General features: G+C 34.2%; 1 protein-coding gene and 2 non-coding genes across 6 annotated transcripts; 1 reads left to right on the top strand and 2 right to left on the bottom strand.

Annotated features, from left to right (window-relative positions):
- Positions 1 to 2845: 2845 nt before the first annotated feature.
- Positions 2846 to 2952, bottom strand: LOC125499249 (small nucleolar RNA snoR99). Its single transcript, XR_007275964.1, has one exon. It is a non-coding gene; the product is annotated as a small nucleolar RNA snoR99 (small nucleolar RNA).
- A 122-nt stretch (positions 2953 to 3074) lies between these two features.
- Positions 3075 to 3199, bottom strand: LOC125499280 (small nucleolar RNA SNORD14). Its single transcript, XR_007275994.1, has one exon. It is a non-coding gene; the product is annotated as a small nucleolar RNA SNORD14 (small nucleolar RNA).
- A 5446-nt stretch (positions 3200 to 8645) lies between these two features.
- Positions 8646 to 21574, top strand: LOC104895482 (protein S-acyltransferase 8). 4 transcript variants are annotated; one of them, XM_010682003.4, is made up of 5 exons: positions 8646 to 8888; positions 16322 to 16507; positions 17755 to 18051; positions 19085 to 19315; positions 20820 to 21574. In XM_010682003.4, the coding sequence occupies exons 1-5, from the start codon at positions 8850 to 8852 to the stop codon at positions 21288 to 21290; spliced, it is 1224 nt and encodes a 407-aa protein (XP_010680305.1). In that variant the 5' UTR covers positions 8646 to 8849; the 3' UTR covers positions 21291 to 21574. The 4 variants fall into 4 exon arrangements, with proteins under 4 accessions (XP_010680305.1, XP_048501971.1, XP_048501973.1 ...); XM_048646014.2 differs by lacking the exon at positions 8646 to 8888 and adding an exon at positions 10270 to 11233; XM_048646016.2 differs by lacking the exon at positions 8646 to 8888 and adding an exon at positions 11290 to 14576.
- Positions 21575 to 22502: the final 928 nt, after the last annotated feature.

The raw sequence follows: 22502 nt of genomic DNA, 5'->3' as shown, positions 1-22502 counted from the left end.
ATCCCACTAACATACCAAATAAGGGATTGGAATATATTTAATGAATTCCCACCTTCTAACTCACATTCTCAATCCCATCCTCTAATCCCCAAACTCCCAATCCCAATCCCATCCTCTAATCCCCAAACTCCCAATCCCTCATACCAAACACCCCGTAACGAAAGAAAACAAATTGCTTGACTAAGTTTATTTTATTGATTTACACTTTTTTATTGCTTGAACTCAGATTTATAGATTTAAAATCGAAGTTTACTTACTCTCATTTCTCTTACATAACATCTAATTGAAGTTGATTTATATAATTGAAGTAAATCGAGTCGAAGTATTTATTTAGTGAAAAATGTATTACAAGAGCTTAATAATATTTGTAAAGTGAGTATTTCTTTTGATTTCTATTTAGTTGCAACTTGCAATATTTATTTTACTATATTTAAAATACATATGTGTGTATGTCAATTTTAAGTAGAATCATCTCTACGTAATGATAAAAGATCCTATGAGGAAGACCTTTTGAGATAGATTATTTTTATTTATATTCTTGGTTAATAAACTGTTGTAAAACGTCAGTTAGGCTATTGATTTTTGGTTTTGACTTACAAGTAGCTACAAAACATTATTGAGTACGTATAATTAGTGCAAGTACTTAATTATATGTATAAAATTGATAATTATAACTAGTGCTAGTAAAATTAAATGATAAATTTCTATGATGGATGTCTATATTAATTGGTCAAAGTAATCGACACCATTAGTGATTTCTTATTGTTAACGCATATACTGAATTCTTCGTAATCAATCTGCCATTGCACATCATTGAGAACATCTAATTGAACCTCAATTATGTGAGATTTTGCAAATCTTGGAAATCACATTGCTATGTGTTAGAATGTGAGCTAATTCTTGCCTTACCATCAAAGATGTTATACTTATGAACATTAATTGGACGCATAAATTATGCTAGGGTGGGGGTAGGATTCCAACAATATCGAAAGCCCCATTGCAATTTGCATGGAATACCCACATCTTTAAAAGAGGAAGAGGTGATAGCTCAGTGGAGTACCACCTCGAAGTTCAGAACATCGTTTAGGATTCGAATCCTTGTTTCAACAATATATTTGACATTTACTTGGGTTGTTTAGCCCTATAACCAGTTTTTGAACTGGTGCACCCTACATGCTAGTATAACTCCCCAAAAGAGAACGCCACGTAAAATCAATACTTATTAATAACGCCTTTTAATATGTTGTATAAAAGTATATATATTATTAACGTCATGTAAAAGAACACTTTCATAAACCTCACTAGTTTTTTCATTGTCCATCACTCTTCACTAACTATTAACTAGGCAACTAATACAAACTCATTACAGTCCTAATGTTTTGTTGTATAGTATGTATTATGTATAGTAATATAGGTGTTACACGCTTTTATTAATTTCACTAGTTTTTCTCTCAGTATCATTGTCCATCACCAACTAAGCAACTAGTACAATCTCATTAACGTTGTAATGCTGTGGTTGTAATTGTATTATGTATATAAGTCTTACACTTAGAGTCTGTTCTCTCCAACTTATTTCCAATTCTGTTTTGGACAATATTTTTACTTTCACATATCACTATTCATTTTAATTCAATTTAACTGTTTTATGTCAAAGAGAACAGACTCTTACACCCATTTTGTTAAATTGGATGATTTATATCATAAGATTATTAAGATGTATTATTCGCACATACCCTTTTTCCTTCTATAATTTACATGTTATTAGTATGTTTTTTTTTTTTTTTTTACATCCAAATGTTATTAGTATGTTACGATCACATTCACACACATATTTGGCACATAATTTTGTTCAAATATAGATATATGTTCACTTTCGCTCTAGAGAAAATCTTTAAACAATTTCGATTATATGTTACTAAAAATTTAAAATGCGCTTTATTTAAATTTTACATGCATCAAATGCATAAACTAATTTATAATAAAATAACATTACATTTAATTTGAAACTTCCTAAAATAATAAATATTTCATTAATTTGAAAATAATATATTTTTAAAAAAATTGGTAAGAAAAATCCTCTTCTCATGTCAATCTTTTTTTTTTGTTAAATATAGATCACATGAAATTTATACTGGTAGGAACTTTCTGCACTATATCAAATTACATGTTTGCAATTATTAAATGTAACATAATTTAGCTTTAATTTTCCTTTGTATAAACCATCAAACTATATTCTACATACTAAGCACTCCCTCCGTAGCCTAAAGATCTTCTCTTTGTCCGTTTAAGTGCGTTTCCAAAAAATCTTCCTCTTTTACTTTATTCCTTATTTGGAATTCTTTTTCCTTTTGTACCCTCTCATATCCCTATCATATGATCCACAATTACATTATTAATTCAATTTTGCTCCCTTTCTTTACGAAAAAGAAGTACCAAAGTAGTAATAACTGCTAATTTTGCAAAATAGGGCCATAGTCCAACGTCAAAAATCCGTTCGGTAATTTTTTTTGTTGCAATAACCATCGTCATAACTCATAACAGCTAGCTTTTGTTCAAATTAGGCATTTTACCAATAAGTAGAGCAAAACTTCAGATTATTAAAAACTTCTTTTTTCACAAGAGATTATTAAAACAACTTAAAATATATTTTGATTCAGTAGTTCGACTCTCGTCAACTTTATATTTAGGACGTTTGCACTCCCACTTTATTCTCATCCATAACCTAAGTTATTAAAGTTTACCTTATGAAAACATTATTCTACAGAAAACAAAGACAGAAAAATAGATAAATAAATTTTAAAAAAACATATAATTCGTTAAAAAAAAGTGGAAATAAATGAAAAATAAATTTGTCATCTTTGATGATCAGCAATAAAAAGAAAATATTGCTGACAAAGTGACGGATGACTGAATAATTAAATTTCAGGACTTACTATTCCATCCCTTTAGCAATTTCATAAAATAAAATATATTTTTATGCTGAAGGGGCAGACAATTTAGTCCCCTTTAATATATAATAATTATACAAAAACAAATTATAAAACATAAAATATTAATAATAAGAATAAAATAAAGGGTTCAGACATCCAAGGAAGGATAAAAACAGCATTGAGTCTCAACCCCGGCGAAAGGGGAAACTCTTAGACGGCCACTGCGAATGTTTTGAGAAACAAGCCTTAGATTTTATCATCATTTACCCTTTGGTTTATTTATATAAAAAGCCGAGAGAAAGAGAGAATATATTGCCAAAAATATTAACGAGTATTTATTTCTTATTAAAAAAACCGTTAAAAAACAAAAAAGAGAATATATATTGTCAAACATGTAACGTTGCAATTATTAAAAAACGAATAAAATATATTAAAAAAACATTAGTTTAAAAGAGGTGGCGAAGAAAATATGGTAAAAAAAAAATGAAGAGTTTGGAGAATAAGGTAGGCAAAGGTGATGTGAGAGATTGATTGAAGGTTGGATTTATATAGGGGGTTTTATGCGAGGATTAGGGTTTTGAGGTGTTTGAGTTACGAAATGGATTTGAAGGATCCGACGTTTTGGGCCCAAAGCTATGTAGTATTAGTAGTATCTAGAACAATCTGGAACCCTTTGTAATTGATGTTTAGGGCTATAAGATATAAGAATTTGTGGTAAATCTATGATTAAAAGGTACAATTAGTCAAAGCATAAGTATAATTAGGTTATGTTCAGTTCACCTTATTTTTGCTTATTTCAGATCAGATTAGAAAAAATAAGTTCAGATCAGATCAGATCATGCTTATATTTAAAAATCATTATACTATTAAATATCTTTCATTACATATTATTAAAAATTATAATAATTGAATATTAATAAAGTACTCATTGAGACGAATCAAACAAGATCCCACATGACTATATTTTTTCTTATATATTGAGAACAATCTAAAAGATAAGATCTTATAATCAGATCAAATCATATCAGAAAAAATAAGTTCAGATCAGATCAGAAAATTTAAGGTGAACTAAACATAGCCTTAATACCTTATTTGCCACGTGCCTAGTGGTTGATATCATTGTTTAGGTAATTAAGGTTGTTTTGATTTAATGGTTAAGATTGAAGTATTATGAACGATAGGTTACAGGTTCAAATCCTTACTCTCCTTATTTGTAAAACTAGTATTTTGACTCGGGACATACTCTGAGTCAGTTACAGTTATCAAATATATTATTATTCATAAATCTCATACGTGTTTTTATTAGTTGTCCTTAATATATAGTCTAGTGCAAAAAAAGTGGACGTTTTGTGATGATTAATTGTTTTTTTTAAAAAAAAAAAACTTATAAGGAGTATAAGAGAATGTTATTAATTAATGATTACATATAATTATAAGACATTATTATGTTTTATTTTGAAACATTAAACATTAAATTGTAATGGATTAGTGGGTAAAATCTCACATTTTATTTCAAACGTCGTGTGTCCGAATGCTAGTAAACTTGAAGTTTGGGGTCGAAGCCTATACTATACAATTTCCAAAAACAATTAGTGTACATGTATTAAAAATGCCTTTAGGAAAAGTGTCATGTGGCATTGTTCCTTGTCTAAACACCTCTTAATAAATTTGTATAGATATTCAACTTTCAATGATAGGTGGGAAAAAACGTTGTCTACCTTAGTAATCCGTATGTAATTCACGCACTCACTATAGATCAACATTAATAAATATTGGAGTACAATTTAATGGAGTAAATTTTTTTTTGTCTATTTCTATTAAGTAGTTAATCTACCTAGTGGATAGATGTATCAATCTCCGATATGCGCATGTGTTGGTTAGTTTTTGTTATAATGAATATTATAAATAAGTTTTCAAACTTTAATGATAAAGACAAAGTTTTGTTGTTAAGTCATAAGTGGAAAAAAACCCAAGACAAACAGTTGTCATGCTGGCACATGACTCTCCTCCTCCACAAAATCAAATGAGACATCTATACAAATATATTAAAAGGCGTGCATATACAAGAAACTGTGCCACGTGGCGCTCCCCCTAGGGAGTTTTAGTTCATGTAATCCATGTACAATAAAAAATTTAGAAATTACGTAGTATAAGGTTTGATCCTGATACCTCAAGAACATATATTAAAGTTTTAACCAATAGGCTAAGTTGTATTTACTGTTATTATCATAAAGTATTCTATTAATAAATGAAATTTTTTCTTTCCCGGGGCATAGCCCGGGCCTAATAACTAGTTAAACCATAAAATGTGTGTTTCAAGACTCGACACATGTGATCTCTCATCTGATATGCTAATGCATTAAACAACTACGTACACTACAATGCTCATGTTGGTCTTTGGGGTGGGGAAAATCATCTAAAGACATATATTTATATTTTTGAAAATGTCAAATGCACGTCATTAAATAGTTTGGGGTGTATGGACTAGGACAAATACTAGTTGCTTTTTAAAATAGTATGGCATGTTTATGTGTCAATCTATGTATTGTTAAAAGTTATATTCTATATAGATAGTTGGGTTACAATGCGAGTTTGATAATATATTTATAAGGCGTGTTTAGATATTTGACCAAGTTAAAAGTTTATTAAAATGGTACTTGTAGTTGGTAAGGTAACATTTTAAGACAATCTTTGTGGTCAATGTAGTGTTTTAAAGTGTTAAAAGAATAGATGTAATTATCAAAGGTAGCCCGTACTTCTTTTTTGTTCTTTAATGATACAACAATTAGTTTTATCGAACATCAATTGCACTGAGAGTTATTTTGACAACTACCCTCGAGCATATGACATCTAACACCAAACCGCTAGTAGCTAACGACTATTATGACTGCTACAAATTACTACAACAAACACTTTGCTAAACATGCCACATGTTCCATGTATGAATCATATTCGTTACGAGAAGTCTTACGTGAGACGATATCAATCCAATACATGTCTTAGAGGGGTGACATGTATCAATTTAACTCGGACATCTTCAGCTTAACCAAATATTTATCAATTTAAGCTTCACATGTATCAATTTAACTCGAAAATCTATCAATTAGTCATAAACATATATCGGTTGAAGCCCATAAACTGATAACACGATATCTTTTTTATCCTTCTAAATGAGTAAGACTCATCTCGGGCAAGGTGCTTTGTAATAATCATCATAACTGGTGCATGGTGTGTAGATATTATTCAGTAATCCATACAAATATATTAAAAGGCGTGCGAAAGAAAGCCTATGCCAAGTGGCACTATACTCAATTTTATAATGCAAATGTTTCATGTCTACGTGTAGTACTCACTGTTTAAAAAATGTGTAAGTGCAAGGTATCGAACACGTGACCTTTGAAATGATAATAAGAGTTTAACCATCAATATACTACGACTTTGTTGTTTAATGTTTCAAATAAAATATTATTAAGTCTTGTAATAATTATAATTAACTAAAAAGATTTAAACAAGTATCAATCTCTAACACTCTCACTATATAACTTACAAGATAACATTAATGTCATAATCTCTTACCACAATTCCTTTTAAGGTATTGTTTTCAAACTCAAACTTTCTAAATTCTAACTTCTTAATGGACAAAAAATATGAAAAGTAGCAAAATAAATTATGAAATTTTAAAACAACAACATAATTTTTATCGTAATTGACCCGAGGCATTGCCCGGGCAAAAAAACTAGTTGTTAATGACAGGGAGCGCACACGATGATGCATTATAATCCAAAAATATCATGTGATCGTTTATGCAAAGGTTGAGTGTGATGCATAGCCTGAACATGTATCATCTATCCCTATTCTATATAGAGATAACACATTGATTAGTTTTGTTGATTATAAATCTATAATCCATTTTCATTTTGTAAAATTACCTTCAACCGGTCATGTTATGTTACATAACTAAATACAAAATTATATTTTAACATTTTCTAATAATGCAAATGATAAAGAATTAAGGAAGAATATTAATATACCTATCTATCATGACCTATGTTTAGTTTAATGCCAATAGTTGAAAACACTTCTAAGCTAAACTCTTACCCAAAAAAAACAAACTTGACTCTTTATTTTTTAACTTTTGAATATAAAATATTCAACCCAAACATTGATGACTATTGACAGGCATTTCATTTCCACAGACCACCTTGACAACTGTCTAATCAATAGATGCCATATGTTCATTCTTTACCCAAAACACCCCTCTACTCTCATCCTCCAAAACTTTCAAAAAAAGCACATAACAAGGATAAAATCGTCCTTTCACCTTCTCTAATAAAATATTACCAATACTTGCGACTTTACGTCCATACACACGTATTTATGTATGCTCCAAAAACATTCTCGCCTTTTTTTTTTTTTTTTCAGTAATTTAGTGGTTTAAACAGGCTCAACTCTTATGAGTTAAGGAGTAAGATTATGTTTAGTTTATCTGGAATTTTCTAATTTGAACCTATCTGATATGATCTGAACTTATTTTTTCTGATCTGATCTGATTTGATTACAAGATTTTATTTTTTATATTTTTCTCAATATATAAGAAAAAATATAGTCATGTGGGGTCTTGTTTGATTCGTCTCAATGAGTACTTTTTTGAATATTCAATTATTAGAATTTTTACTAATATGTAATGAAAGATATTTAATAATAATAATATTGAGTTTTTAAATATAAGCATGATTTGAACTTATTTTTTCTGATCTGATCTGATTGATCTGAAATAAGCAAAAATAAGGTGAACTGAGACTAAAAATTGTAGATTTATACCCAAAAACAGATATCCACACAAACATACGGATGATGAGAGTTGAACTCCCGACCATAAGGTTGTGAGGTGGGACTTGGGAGCTCCAGTCATTAGGCTAACACGTGATTCTCTTCTCTCCCCCTCTGCTACAATCTTCTCTTTATTACGTACTCAGCTAAGCTTGACTCAATGATAAGGAAAAAATCTTATAGTTTCAAAGTTGGGAGTTCGATTTTTATTAGGGTGTGTTTTCTTCACCTTAATAAATTAAGTTTCAGGTCTAATAAGATAAGATAAGTTAAGTTCAGATAAGTTTCAATCAAGTCCAATCAGGACAATAAGTTCCAATTAAGTCTAATAAGGTCAAATAAGTTGAATCAGGTCCAATCAAGTCTAATACAAGTATAATACGATATAATCATTGTGCTACTTTTGATTTGAATAATAAAATAATGGACAATAATAGAAATGTTTATTGATCGTTGACTATTTGGACCTTAATGGAATTTATTGGACCAGATTAGACTTAATTGAAACTTATTGCTCTTGATTAAAACTTATTGGACCTTATTAAACCTAATTGAAACTTATTGAACCTGATTGAAACTTATTGGACCTTATTAGACCTGATTAGATATTATTGTCCTGATTGAACCTCATTCAAACTTATCTAAACTAAACTGAACTTATTGGACCTAGAACTTAATTTATTAAAGTGAAGAGAACACGACTTTAAATGTACTTTGATAGAGAGTTTACACTTATCATTTCACTATTCACAAAGTAGTGTCTCCTGTCTAGTGTCTACCTTCAAATCCAGGCCGAGTTAACGTGCGAAAAGTTACGTTTGATAGGATCCTTATTTTATAAGATTAAAGAAAAGTGTGGAAAAAGCAGGTACTGGAAAGGCAACAGAGGAAACTCATTACTGTCGTCGTGAATGAAATTACTAATTTCAGCGCATATTTTTTGAACCCTTAAACCGCCTCTCTCTTCACTTTCTCTCTCCTCTTTGCACGACTTCCAAGACTGTGAAGAATGAGCAGAAGTTACCAACAACAAGTTACGAATCTTCGATTCTCTATTGGTGTATTCTACACTCATTCTTTTGTTTTCTAATGGCTAAGCGAGTTTATCAAGCTTGGAAAGGAAGCAATGTGAGATTGTTATTTCTCTCTCTTCTCTTATCTTCTTTTTTTTCTTCTGTAATTTTGTTACTGATTCATAATTCCAGCTTAATTTCGTCTTGATTTTTTCTGGGTTGTCTTAATTTGATGTAATTTCATCTGGGTATATGCTGATTTTTGTAACTTGGGTACTGATGAGCTGGCGTTGTTTTTGTAACTTTTTTTAATTGTTGTTGTTCATCATAATTGGGGTGTGAATTTTTTCTGGGTTTGTTTGATTTGTTGTAATTTGATCTGGGTTTTGCTTTGTTTGCGGTTTTAGGTGGGATTTTTGACCTGGGTAGGGTGTAATGTTTAAGATTGGTCAAAGGATAATATTTTGGTGGAATTTTGAGCAGTTGTTGGCAGGACATTTTTGACTGGGATCAGTTTGAATCCTGATGTGATACTGTAGCTATATTGATGAATGGAAAAGTTGAGTAACTAGATTTACACATAAGTAGCTGTCAATTTAGGAGTAGAGCTGGACTTCTTCCTAGTTAATGGGGGAAATCGGATGATATCGACTAGCCCGGTTCTATACAGTATGCACCTGGTTTCCTTGGTATGATGGTTGGGAAGGAGCATGAATATGCATTTCTTTGATGATTTGGGTTATAAAGTGGTAAGCAGGTTGGTAAATTAAGGTAAAAAGAAGGTGGGTTATTTGACTGTAAACTGATCATGAGTACATGTTGAGGTGGAATTGCTGATTGTTGGGAATTATGCTTGCGAACTAAGCTATTCTGATCAACAAAGAATAAGTATATACGGGTGTTTTAAGACTAGCTCCAACCAATCATGAAATTAGTTTGGCTTTTCTTTGTTTTGTGTGTCCTTAGACATAGATAAGGAAAGATTGCGAATTCTATTCCAGAGAGGAGTGACAATGGCGAAGGCAAAATCATGCCATCCCAAATCTTATCTTCTCTATAAGCATCCAAGTTAGACCCAGGGTACATTTGATAAGTTTCTTCAGGATGAGCTTGTTCACTTCTCTGAAGATATTTATATAGGCCCAAATAAAACTCTAGTGAGATTGTTGGCTCCATAAAGCATGTTCCCACTTTCTAGCGCTTAATTCAGGGTTCAGTGTCTTGGTAGAAATTGTCATCCCCTAGCCCACATGATTTTTTTTGTATGTAATTGCTCTCTCCTGATTTATGTCCTTTGTTGTATTCTGCGTTTTAGGACGTGGAGGGAAAGAAATCTGAGAGTAATAACTTTCAAATAATTGAAGGACAATGAATATGGGAAATCATGTGTTTCTTTCCTTCTTTTCCATGCGTTAAAGCCTTTTCATTGGTTTTCAGCATTTTCTAGGTATGGAAATGTTTTCATCTTACAGGTTGCCTTTTGTCATCTTGAACTCAGCTGCATAACTTTTCATGTGGTGTACTACTATGTGGCTGGTGTCACTCACATAGTTAATGATCCATGCTAATGATTTTCTTGGAAAGTTCTTTACAATGCTGGTCAAAACTAGGTCTTTCCTTTTTTTCCCTCTGTCCCGCTAAGATTGCCCAAATTTCATTTTTCATTTACCCCTTTGTGTTTTCCCCATATCATAATTGGCAATGAGGACCACCACTTTACTTTCACACACACCACTTTTGGTCCACCACCAATTTTTTCTCTCATCAATTTCACGCAACCAAAATTTTAGAAACTAAATATATAGTCTAGTGGAGCAATCGTAAAAAGGATGGAGGGAGTAATTCTTTTCTTCCAAAGTGCAGATGAGAAAATAAATTGTAGATTAGGTTCATCTATACTCATTGATTATTCTGTTTGCTAGAGTCAAAGCGGAAACTTTATGGGAGATCACAGGCCTCTATTCATATAATTAGTTCCCTAGAAAGTGACCATATAATTGCTAACAACTGTGAAATGCTGTGTTTATGGGTCTAGGTTTAAGATTTTGGGTTAAGGGAGTAAAGATGTATGCATCATATTCATTTGGTGTTTTTAGTGTTAAAAATAATTTCTGAGTCCTGACGTTGTAGCTCAATGGAAGTCATTGCTAGCTGCTTACAGATTGATATATTGGGTATCCGGGTTGCTGAATTTTTAAGGGATGCAATGAGCTGTATAGCTAATGGATGGTGAATTGAAGGATCTACCAATGTTATGCCGCCGTTGTGTCGCTATAATATTTGCTTAGGCGGTGAAAAGTCCTTGTTGGGTCGAAGGCTTTTTGCACTGATTATCTGTGAACTTTGTGAAAAGGTGTGCTGCAGATTATATATGGTGCTACTTGCAGGAGCCGAATGGGTTGAGAAAATTAGCTGAAAAGAAAGAAAAGGATGAGGTCAATGGGCTGTCATATCTCCAATGTAAATACCCTGGGGCTGTAGAGCTTCTGCAACATTGTTGTACTTCTATACCTTTTACGAAGTTCTGTTGGCCCTATTCAATTTTCATAATTACATTTTGGAAATTGAATAGCTTAAGTCTAAGTATGACCTAGAATTTGGTGAGTATCGGTTAAGTTGCATATAACTAAAACACTGAATGCAAGTTTATAACAGATAGGTATACTTAAGATCCGGAAATGCTAAGGCTAAATTCAAGTATCTAGGTCTATAATTAAATGTGTTGGGCAGATTTATGAGGATACTTCAAATCGTATAAATGCTGGGGAGGGGGATAAAATGAAAAGCTCATTAAGAGTCATATTTGATTAGAAGATTCTTGTTGAACTTCAGGAAGATTCTCTTCGTTAGCTGATGAATTAAAATACTCTATGGATCAATATTGTTTCTCAGTTGGGCCAAGCATGTGAAGTAATGGTGGACTGCAATCTTGCCAAAAAGAATCGAAAAAAAATGAAGCAATTAGAAAGGTGTACCCCACCTCTACTTAGAGAAAAGATGTTATAGATAACGTTTAGGTGGTTCAGGCTTGTTGAGAGGTGCTATCTAGATTGTCCAATTAAGACCAGTGTATTAAAAGACGCGCTTCAGGCGCAAGGCTATTGGGTTCAAGCACCTTTTTTGTGCTAGGCAAGGCGACCTCAAAGAGTCACAAAAAAGCGCACCAAGGCACAAAAAAGCACACCTAGACACAAAAAGCGCACCTAGACACAAAAAGCGCACCTAGGCGTACAAAAAAGTGCACCTAGGCGCACAAAAAGCGCACCGACGCGCAAAAAAGGCATCTAGGCGCACAAAAGGCGCACTGAGTCGCACCCTAGGCACCTTCTTTACGTCAGTTTTATGAATTATCCTTAGTTGCGTCTAACTTCATTAAGGCGCACAGAAGGTGCCTAGGTGGACTAGGATCCTTATCACCTCAATGCGCCTTGGGCTTTTGTCTACATTAGTTAAGACTTAAGAGTTGTGAAAAAATCCTTAGAAGGGACTCTAAAAAGAGAAGAGGCAAGCTCAAATAAGTAGATGAGTTGGCAGGATTGAGTCAGCTTGCATTCTTTTAAGGATGTGGCTAATAAATTGAAGTTGCGATTCATAAGGATTTGCGTGGCTGACTCCATATGGGAGGTTTTGTTTATTCTTTGTAGCATATCCTATCTGTGCATTGACCTTTGTGCCTTTTTTCCCTCTCTTGCGAGATTCGTTATGTGACTCCTCTCGTGGAGTTGTAGCTGGTATGAATTTTTTCTTTGTCCTTTTCTCTCTGCTGTGTGTGTGTGTGATGTTGGGAAGGTTGGGGTGTAGTACGTACCTAGAGATTCCACTACTACTATTACCACCAGCAAACTACATCATAATCTATTTGACTTACGTTGCTACCTATTTGTAGAATCCCTTCGTCTAAATATTAGCAGCCTCTATCAAAACATTCTACGCAAGATGGTTTACAATTTGACCTCCTTAGATCCCAGGGTACAAGTGATCCATCTTTTTTGTTCTATATGAAGAATCAAAAGATGTATACCTAAGTAGCTATGCCATGGAATCAACATAGCTAGTGGTTCATAGAAATATAGTATGTAAGGACACCATGGAAATAAAAATGGTGAAGGTTTGAGGTGGTTCTCTCAGTTTTGAGATGTATATAATGCTGAAGATAGTTTGGCCCCTTTCTCCATGGCACCTGGCTTTTCCATGATTTGAGGTAGTTGTCAACTTCACACTCATCATATTGAACCCAATCACCCTTCTCCAAAACTTTAGCTTTAGTACGGTCCTGTAATTCCAGCTTAAAGCTGTAGAGGATCTTGAGGTCATTTATCTTGCCTTCGTTTATGCCCTCTGGTTTCAAGTGCACTTTCTTTCTTCGAAATCTTAATTCATATTTCATCTTGTGAAATGGTTTGGTAATGTCCATCTTCAGCTACAACAGCCGTATACACAGGTTTGGACTCATATAGTTACGTCATAGAAGGCCATGTATGTTTAGGTAGTAAAGCTAATTTACTAAGGCGTGGGCCTTTTAGAGAATGTTCAATTATTAGCTAATAAGTACACCTGAACTCAATTTCAAGTATGGTGAAGACATAGGTAGCTATAGGGGTCCTTCTTTCCGTTATTATCAAAGCCCGTACCAAAGTTTAAACAGCTAGAATTGTTGGAAGGTTTCTTGTATTGTTTGCTTTCACAGAAAATGGTTGGTGCCTTGGTGGTAGTGGAGGACAGGTTAGAGAGGGTAAACTGTGGGGTGAGATTTGGGAGAGTAGGACAAATCACGCTTGTCTAAGGAAATTGTGCTGGGGACTATGATAATGGAGTTTTTTTGCACATTTTAGATATTTCATCCTTATACATATGTTGTTTTAAGGTTATATACAGATTAAGTCGTCAATGCGAAGTAAAACTAATTTACTACTGTAGTCCATGGTAAATGTAAAATGTTCGGTTCATTTCTTGGTAATTAAGTAACTGTTTAGTTGAATTATGCTAATATTTATACAATGATTGCAACATATAGCGATAGCGATCCATTTTCAAAAAGAACAGAGGGAATTACTCCATTCAGGGTCATCCACTCATCCATGATTGAGAAGAGTAATGGGAGTGTATATTTTATGTCTAGTCATGATATATTCATCCTTTTACCTCTCTGCTCTTATCAAAAGTTTGCTTTGCTGACCCACCAAAGGCTTAATACTGAATACTCTTTCAAAAAGCTTAAATAGTTTATGGAAAATGCATTATAAGTACTGGATATGCTCCTCTCTTTCCTAGCTATTACTTTAAACAACGAATAGCTGGCTTGGGCATGTGATTGAAGATAGAGAGAAAAGTAATGGAGACAAATGAAACTCCGTTTTGTAGGTTTCTCTCTTTTCTTCAATTACGCCGGATGATTGTATAAGTTAACACCATAAAGGTGGACCATAATTCAAAAATTCTACTTTCAATTGCTTATTTGGACCTTTGTTGCTTGTCAAGAAATTATGTATTTGGCCCTTTGTTTCTTGTCAAGAAATTACTTATTTGATCTCATTGCTAAGTGGTAGATAGCTTGAAGTGCCTGATGAGAATACCGAGCTAGGTAGCTGGTAATTTTGCTTCACAAATCACAATTCACTAACAGAGTTAGGAAAGTAGCCTCCGATATTTGCTCCTGAATTTTTATTGTATCTTCAAGGATGCAAGTTCCTTTACCACACATGTGATCGTGCTATATGAGCTGCAGTTGGAACATATGCGATTGTGTTGTACCGAGCCTTGCTCAAAGGACTATACTTTCCGCCATTACTAAGTGACCAAGATGGTGATTGCTTGTGTTGACTAGACTTTTGTGCTAGTGCTTGAAAAATATGCTTCTTTGTCTCTTAATTGCGCATGATTAGTATACTCGGATTTGACTAAAAAACTTTTATACATGTATCAATATCAACAAAATAACGTGATAATATGAAGGGGATTCCTTCCGGCTGGGTAAGTGTGGTTGTAGCCTTTACCCCTTCGATGTTTTCAAGGCTGTATCTTGATCCTAAAAGCAATGTTTGCTACTTCATAATAAATGAGACACACAAACATTTTAATAAGCCAATAAAGGAGAAAGATTAATATTTCCTACTTTCTACATATATAAATGTATGTGTGAGTGTGTATATGTATAGTCATATTGTGTGTAGAGGTAGCTGTACAATCAGTGCAGATATAAGTTTTTGGCCAAGGAACACGGAAATTGCAGTTGTATTCATGGCAACACAATGGTCAATTGCCAAATTGGTTTTCTTAAGAAACCATCATATGTTAGGAGGTTTATTTCAATATGCTTAACAATATGTGAGTTTTGGTAATCAGCCTTATCATTGCTTCTTAAAGTTCGAAGATCTGGTAAGGTTTTAGGCACTGTTAGTTGCTCTCGAAGTCCAGCATACCTGCATAACTCGACTCCACCAGAATTGTGGGATTTTGTGACTATAGACCCGATTTTATCCCTGAACAATTTAGAATTCTTTTTTGGGTCAAAGTCAATTGGGCCCGACCCGAGTACCCGACGCATCTGACCCAGAAACCCATAATATGGCAAGCTTTCTGCAAAAAACACCTTTGAGTATCAATATCGTTGGACTTGATATAGTTTTTATTGATTTTAAGCATGATTTTTATATTTCAGTTTTGCTATGAATGACTATGCTTACTACAACTAGCTATATAATACTTATATTTGTAGACTTTGTTCTGACAAGGTTGGATATGTTGCACTGAAAAGGGAAATCAAGAGGAATCTTAAAAAAATTTAACTCCCTCTGCCAACCCTAATTCGAGTGCTCCGTTCTGGAACAAGCATTGTTCAACCCGAACTCGCAATAATCTTCCCGAGAAATTGAGTCAAACCTAATCAGAGTGACTTGTTATAGGTTGATAGAGTTTCAAATGAGCCGGACTTGTTTTTCTGGATCTTTGTGTCCTATAATATTCTTGAATTGGAAGTTGTGCTGAATTTGTTTGTATTTTATTTAACCTCTTCCATTTTGAAATAACCTATCAACTTGAATTGAAGTTGTGAGACCACTACTACCTTGTATAATTGTCACCTTTTCCCCTCTTGGAATGTTTGCAAAAATAATTTTAGTTCCTTAGGTTTTAAATATCAGTTTAGCTTCCTTATGCTTCCCATTCTTTAAGGCTTATGTTTCACATTCAAGGAGACAGTTTCTCTGTGGGGGTAGTCTGAGAGAGGAATCAAATTAGTCGTATGTTGCTTGTGTAAGAGGCTAAAGCAGTAGTAATGATGGGTATAAAATTCATAAATCACATATATGGATGTTTGATTATCTCTCTGTTGTGGTGTATCGTTTCCTAATATGTTTCATGTTTCTTTGTAACAAAAGATTCATAGAGGAATTTTTAGATGACGCAGCACTTTATGTCATTGGAATTCAGAAATTGCAAAATTACCTACTTCATTTATTGGATTATATTTGTACCTATTAAAATTTTGGTTGATCCTCTTGACTAACACCTCTCGTTTTTTGCATTGCTGGGAATTCTTGTCTCTTGCAGATCTTTTTATGCAATGGGAGGCTGATATTTGGACCGGATGCTAGATCACTTACAGTTTCTGTATTACTTATACTTGTGCCTTCAGTTATCTTTTGTACTTTTGTAGCAAGTAATCTTCTCCATAAGTTCTCATCACATAATGCTGGATATGCCATACTGGTGGTAGCCATCGTCTTCACTATCTACGTTAGTCATCTGAATCTTTATTCCAGTTTAATGCTTATTTTATGAAATGCTTGGTTTTCAATTACTTTATTTTTTTATTATCAATTTTGGCTGGTAAAACATGCCTTGTCGTTTTCAATTTATCAAAATCGCTATGGAGAGCCATATAAGGGAAGGTTAAAAAAAATTTGTTAAAAGAGGATCTGATCCAAAAGATGCCCAGAGTTAATGAATCAGATATACCTTTGAGAGAGCTGATAGTTTGAATTGAACATTTCTCCGAATTTTAAGTTTTAACTGCCTACCGGATCAGTCAAACTGTATTTGGTAGTCATTTTTAGTTTAAACTTTATAGGAAAAGGTTATCTCCGTAGTTTCCTTATTCATTTCTAACTATTGCATTGTTATGATGAATTTTACTAGTCTTATGACACACATACACGTTCTTCTTTCCTTGCTCTGCTCTGCTTCTCATAGTTCACCAGGAATCTATGGATTATTGTTTCCATGCATACCCATCTGCGTTCTTAGACTATGAAGCAGGAAAATTGCAGGTGTTGTCTCATCATACCAGGCACATTTTAGATACCAGTATGCAAATGGGTATAAAATGTACTTGAAGCGGTAAGTGAACTTGTGAAACGTTCCAGCGCATTTCAGGCCCTAAAATATGATTTAGAAAAAATCATAACCTTATTTGATAGCTATGAAAAATCCTAGTTGCTGACCGAACCTTTTCTTCGCAGATCTAGGGTTTACATGCAAGAGAAAGGTGGTCGATAATATAGGGTATAAATTAAAGGAAGCAGGGAGAAAAATTGAGGCTTTTGATTGTCATAGAGAGCTGCTTTGATGGTGTTTTTGTAGTTGGGCAAAGTAAGGCAGAGACAAGGGAGTAGAAATGATAATAGAGAAGAACACAACCTGTCCATTGTGGCCTTGTGGGTAAATCTTGTATGAAGTGCAAGAAAAGAGGGTGTGGAGTCGGGACTTGAATTTTTTTTAAAATAAATTAATCATCAAAACGTAAGTTAGAAGTCATAATTTTTCTTCCTAGAAAAGGTAATAGATATTGTTTGAAAATTTTAAGAAAAATATTTATATAAATAAGATCAACATATTAATATCCTTTCTTCAGTTTCCAGTTTTAAAATTTCCACTTGTTAGCGTTTCTGTCTATTTTTTTTGTAATTCTTTTTTCCACATACAATTCCATACTGTGCAATGTGGTGTTTTGGATGATTTAAATTTTCTGCTGATGATGACAGGTATTGGTTCTTCTTTTATTTACTTCAGCCCGTGATCCAGGAATCATTCCTCGAAACTCACATCCACCAGAGGAAGAATTCTGCTACGAGTCTTCTGAGGCTGGTGGCAGGCCAACACCAAGCCTGCAATTCCCTCGTACCAAAGAAGTCCTTGTTAATGGTGTTCCTGTTAAAGTGAAGTACTGTGAAACATGTATGCTATATCGTCCACCTCGTTGTTCTCATTGCTCGATATGCAATAATTGTGTGGAGAAATTTGATCACCATTGTCCTTGGGTTGGGCAATGTATTGGAATGGTATGCAGCTTTACAATCTCAGTACTCAGTTTCTTCTCCAGTGCTTGTGGACATTTGTTCTTTCCTCTGCTATTGTTGGCATATATTGAATTACCATGAGATTATCATTAGTAGAGTTGGATATCCAAGAGTTTTGATAGGAAAATTTGTTTCATCAAGTACTTGTACAATCATTAAAAAAATGCGAATCTCGTAGTGGTAAAAAAAGAGTTGAGATTATTGTACAAGTGTCCTCATCTATAAAGGTAATGCGGGATTTCCTGTTAAGGTCCTGTCTGAAGTCTCTCTGAAATGTAAAGCTGCATACATATGACTCCTAAATGCAATGTGATAGCTGAGAGCCTTAAGAGTGGTTCCAGGTAGATGCCTTAATGGTATGACTTCTAGCCAGTTTGCTGATTATCTTTAATTTGATAAAGATGACAGCCTTTCATTGAGACTCTGGAATCTGGATCTCTTTCATGGGTTCAATATGGAGGATTCTACTAAGTATCTATATTCCAAATTTAATATGCTCTGTTATGCTCCTGTTGCTTCTTTTTTCCTTTGCTCATATTCCTCTGTTACTGCTTCCTTCTTTTTTTTTCCTTACCCTGGGCCCACTCTCTCTTCTTATTCTGATCTCTCCCTCCTCTTTCCCCCTTTCTTGAGTTGGTGGATAGAAATTTTCTTTGTGATGTGCTGGATGAATACCTGGTAGAGAGATCTCTGGACGTCGTAGTGCAACTTTATTACTTGTTGCTGTCCTTGATTCCTGGAAGAAATATGTGAAGTTGTGACTGAGGAGAGCTTAACACATCTCTGTGCAATTTACATGTAGATCAGTCCTGATGTAATATTGATTTTGAGCTGTTTTAGAGAACTGGGAGAATATTTTACTATAAAAACATGCATAGAGTACCTTATTGCAATTACTTTGGTTGTTAAAGGACTAGGTTTTTCTGTTCCTCTCACGTCAAATTTCCAATATGTTACAGGAAAATCATTTGTGATAGCTCGTCTGACATTTGTCTGTTATCTTATATTTTTGCAGCGCAACTACCGTTTCTTCTTTATGTTCATTTCTTCTGCAACCCTTCTTTGCATCTTCGTATTCTCACTGTCAGCTTTGCACATAAAATTTCTTGTTGATGAGCATCGCAATGTATGGAAGGCCATCAAAGAATCACCAGCTTCTGTGGTCCTAATGTCGTACTGCTTTATTGCATTGTGGTTTGTTGGGGGTCTCACAGGCTTCCATCTGTACTTGATAAGCACAAACCAGGTATTTATCTGACTCATTTAGTTGCTCGCTTTGGCAATTCCTTGTTTCCAGTTTGGTTGTTTCATGGCTTGTGTGCCATTCTCTGCTGTTGCCTTTCTGAAAAGACTAGAGTAGGAGCTTAAGCACCAACTATATGGAGTCATCTTTATGAGGGTCTGGTGTTGTGTGTATGATGTGGTTTTGTTTGACTGAGCTCCGTTCACTTTCAAAAGCACAGGACTCATTTCCTTTTGTGAACAATGTTGTTTCTGGTACAGAAAAGAGACCAAACTAGATCATTGCATCAAGCATCAGGCAATGTCCAAAGATAACTAGTGGCTTTTTGTCAAAGCCAGGGAAGAAACATAACCATAAAAACATCAGACCCCATATATGAGAAAATAGCATTGTAAATAAGGAGAAAGCATACTCTTGCATCCCTATGATTTGTACTCAACCTCATATGCTGCTGCCAGGGCTCGGCAGTATGAGGAAAATCTTTTGTCTTCCTTCAGTTCCAAAGCCATTCTAGCTACTTTAGGGCTCGAACATTCTCTGGCTGTTGGAGAATTCAGTGGTCCATTCCCTCTATCCAGTAGCTGATAAAATCCGCTGCTACTTTTCCCATCCAACTTGTGATTTGGAGTTACTACCCAATGTCCTCAATTATTGTTTTGATATAGGCAACACCGGTTTCAATGGTCAGCTTTTAGTGTTGCATACTGTCGAAGAATGATCAACCTTTTGCTTTACCATCAAATCTCGAGCAAGAGGAGATAAGGCTTAATGAAGGACTGAGGTACCAAAGAATCACTTCTCAGGTTCATTGCAACCCCCCCCCCCCCCCCCCCCCCCCCGAGGTAGCTACTAAGCCAGTCCTTCATCATATTCTGTGATTATTAAGTTTAAGAAAACCATGAGGAGGTTGCTGCAACACAACCACTGGCCGCGCAATAGTGATCACATGATTCTTAACCTGCGATTATGAGAAATAAATAAAATACCCTTTTCCAAGGCAGTAATCTGGGTTAAGTCACAGAGCTCTTAAAAACTCTTGCGGATCTGTCGGAGAAGCCAGTAAGTGCTGGCAACAAGTATCGTCCATTTCCATCGCTGAGAAGTTGATCTTAACCTGTTGCCATAGTCAAGAGCTGGATTTGGAATGATGAACTTGGATATGTTCGCTCTTATATCTCCTTTAGTGGGGTAATCTCATTACATATGTAGGTGAGACATAAAAACATCTAGGCAATTGGCAGTTTGGCACAATCCAGTAAGAAGCTGGGAATTATTCTTGCCAGGGGGGTTACCCCTCTTCGCCAGCCCCCAAACACACACACACCATTTCAAAAGGGATAATGGAAGGAGAAACCTGTTTGCTTTATAGTTTATCTGCTTTTGCCCCCTATCCCCAGCCCCCTCTTTTCAAACACAGCTGAAAAGAGGAAGAAAAAAACAGAAACCTGTTTGTTTCTCTGGGTATTTTAAATTTATGCTACTTCATACTTGTATCTCCATTTTTCAGACCACATATGAAAACTTCAGATACAGAGCAGACAACAGGCGCAATGCATTTGATCGTGGTTGCGTTCCCAACTTCCTAGAAGCGTTCTGCAGTAAGATTCAGCCTTCAAAGAACAAGTTCCGTGCATTCATACAAGAAGAGGCGCCGAGGATACCCATGAGACATATGCCAGAGGTTGCTGAAGAATCCGGTGAAGATCGACGAACTAAAGTCGAAGATGATCTGGAGATTGGTGATGATATTCTTAAATTATCTCAACGACGTGATTTTTATGGGACCGGGGATATGAAGAGAAGGGGCAGCGATGGGTTAATCCGTGATTCTGCTGATTCTGATTATAATTTGGGCTCAGAAGTGCAAGCTTCATTGAATCAATTAGGGACACAACAATCTAGAAGAACTGCAAGTTTTGGGACATCGCCACATATCCTTGCGTTTAATGCCATAGTTTCGGATAACAAAAAATCATGATGCTCCCTCTAACTTGTTGAGTATTGCTATTGGTAATTCAATGTCTTCTCTATAATCATATTTAGTTACAAAACCATCATTTGTTAGCCACACTTTCTCTTCTTCCGGTTGTCGCGCAAATTAGGTGGGTGTGTAGAAGACAGGTAACTGGGTATATATATTGTTAAGGATGGAAAACTTTCTTTTATGTTGTATCTAGCTCAAAGTATAGCTTTACAAACAATTACTCTTGCAATTCTGTTGTTTGCAAAACAATTGGCTCATAGTGTGCAATTTCTTTCCCATTTTTTTTTCCCTATATAAGACCTCTAAGGAGCAAGATTTAGCTTGTTCAAAATTAGTTGAACCATTATGTTAAGCAGGCGCTTCTTTATTCTTTCTTTTTGATATAGAAAGATCTCATTACTCTAACCCAACATTATACCTAGACATTTCGCATTAATCTACTCGTTTCTCTTCTTCTCTTATTTTTGTTTCCCTTCTAATCTAGAACTACAACACATAATTCTTTAAAAAAATCCTACAATCTTACTAAATAGATTAAATTAGTTATTAAATAGATTAAAGAATATGATAACTGCACTATTTAAGTTGGTCACTATGTAAATCAATAAAAAAAGATGGTTCATGGCATATACAACATTTTGCTATTCACAAATTATTAGAATACGCGGTATAAAATTAGACGAACCAAATATTGATTTTTTTTAACAAGGCCATTCTATTTCAATCTAACCTAACACTATTCTAGGTATTTCTTCTCCTTTATTTGTTTTCTTGATTCTTGAACTACAACAGACAATTTCAACAAAGTAACTCGGTAGTCTTACGAAACGGATTAAACTAGTCACTGAATCAATTAAACTGGTTACGAAATAGATTACACTACTCCCTAAATAGATTAAACTAGTCACAATATTTTTTTAAAAAGTTGACATGTTCTCTTCTTAATATTGGGCTTAGGCTGCGTCTAATTTAAACTAGAAGTAAACGGTCTCTTCTTACAAGACCAACAATTTATTATTAGGTTATTTTAAAATTTTGGATCCAATCATCTTAACCCAATCTAATTTACAAATCCATTTTCTCAAAAAACTTCAATCTTGGTTTTTTGATTTTCAAAATCATATGATATATGTCCTATAATAAATAAAGAAATAATCAAATTTATTGGGAACATGATGATTTTGAAAACTAGCAACTAAAAAGGGA

This window comes from Beta vulgaris, chromosome 6 (genome assembly GCF_026745355.1).
Source record: "Beta vulgaris subsp. vulgaris cultivar EL10 chromosome 6, EL10.2, whole genome shotgun sequence".
In the NCBI taxonomy this organism is placed as follows: domain Eukaryota; kingdom Viridiplantae; phylum Streptophyta; class Magnoliopsida; order Caryophyllales; family Amaranthaceae; genus Beta; species Beta vulgaris.
Note: the sequence above shows the minus strand (reverse complement) of the source record. Positions and strands in the feature narration are given on the sequence as shown.

What these genes read in the sequence shown, in the direction of transcription:
- LOC104895482 (XM_010682003.4), top strand. Translation starts at nt 8,850, where the DNA reads ATGGCTAAGCGAGTTTATCAAGCTTGGAAAGGAAGCAAT. An exon ending in AAGCTTGGAAAGGAAGCAAT is followed by an intron (nt 8,889 to 16,321) that starts GTGAGATTGTTA and finishes TGTCTCTTGCAG; the next exon opens with ATCTTTTTATGCAATGGGAG. An exon ending in CCATCGTCTTCACTATCTAC is followed by an intron (nt 16,508 to 17,754) that starts GTTAGTCATCTG and finishes TGATGATGACAG; the next exon opens with GTATTGGTTCTTCTTTTATT.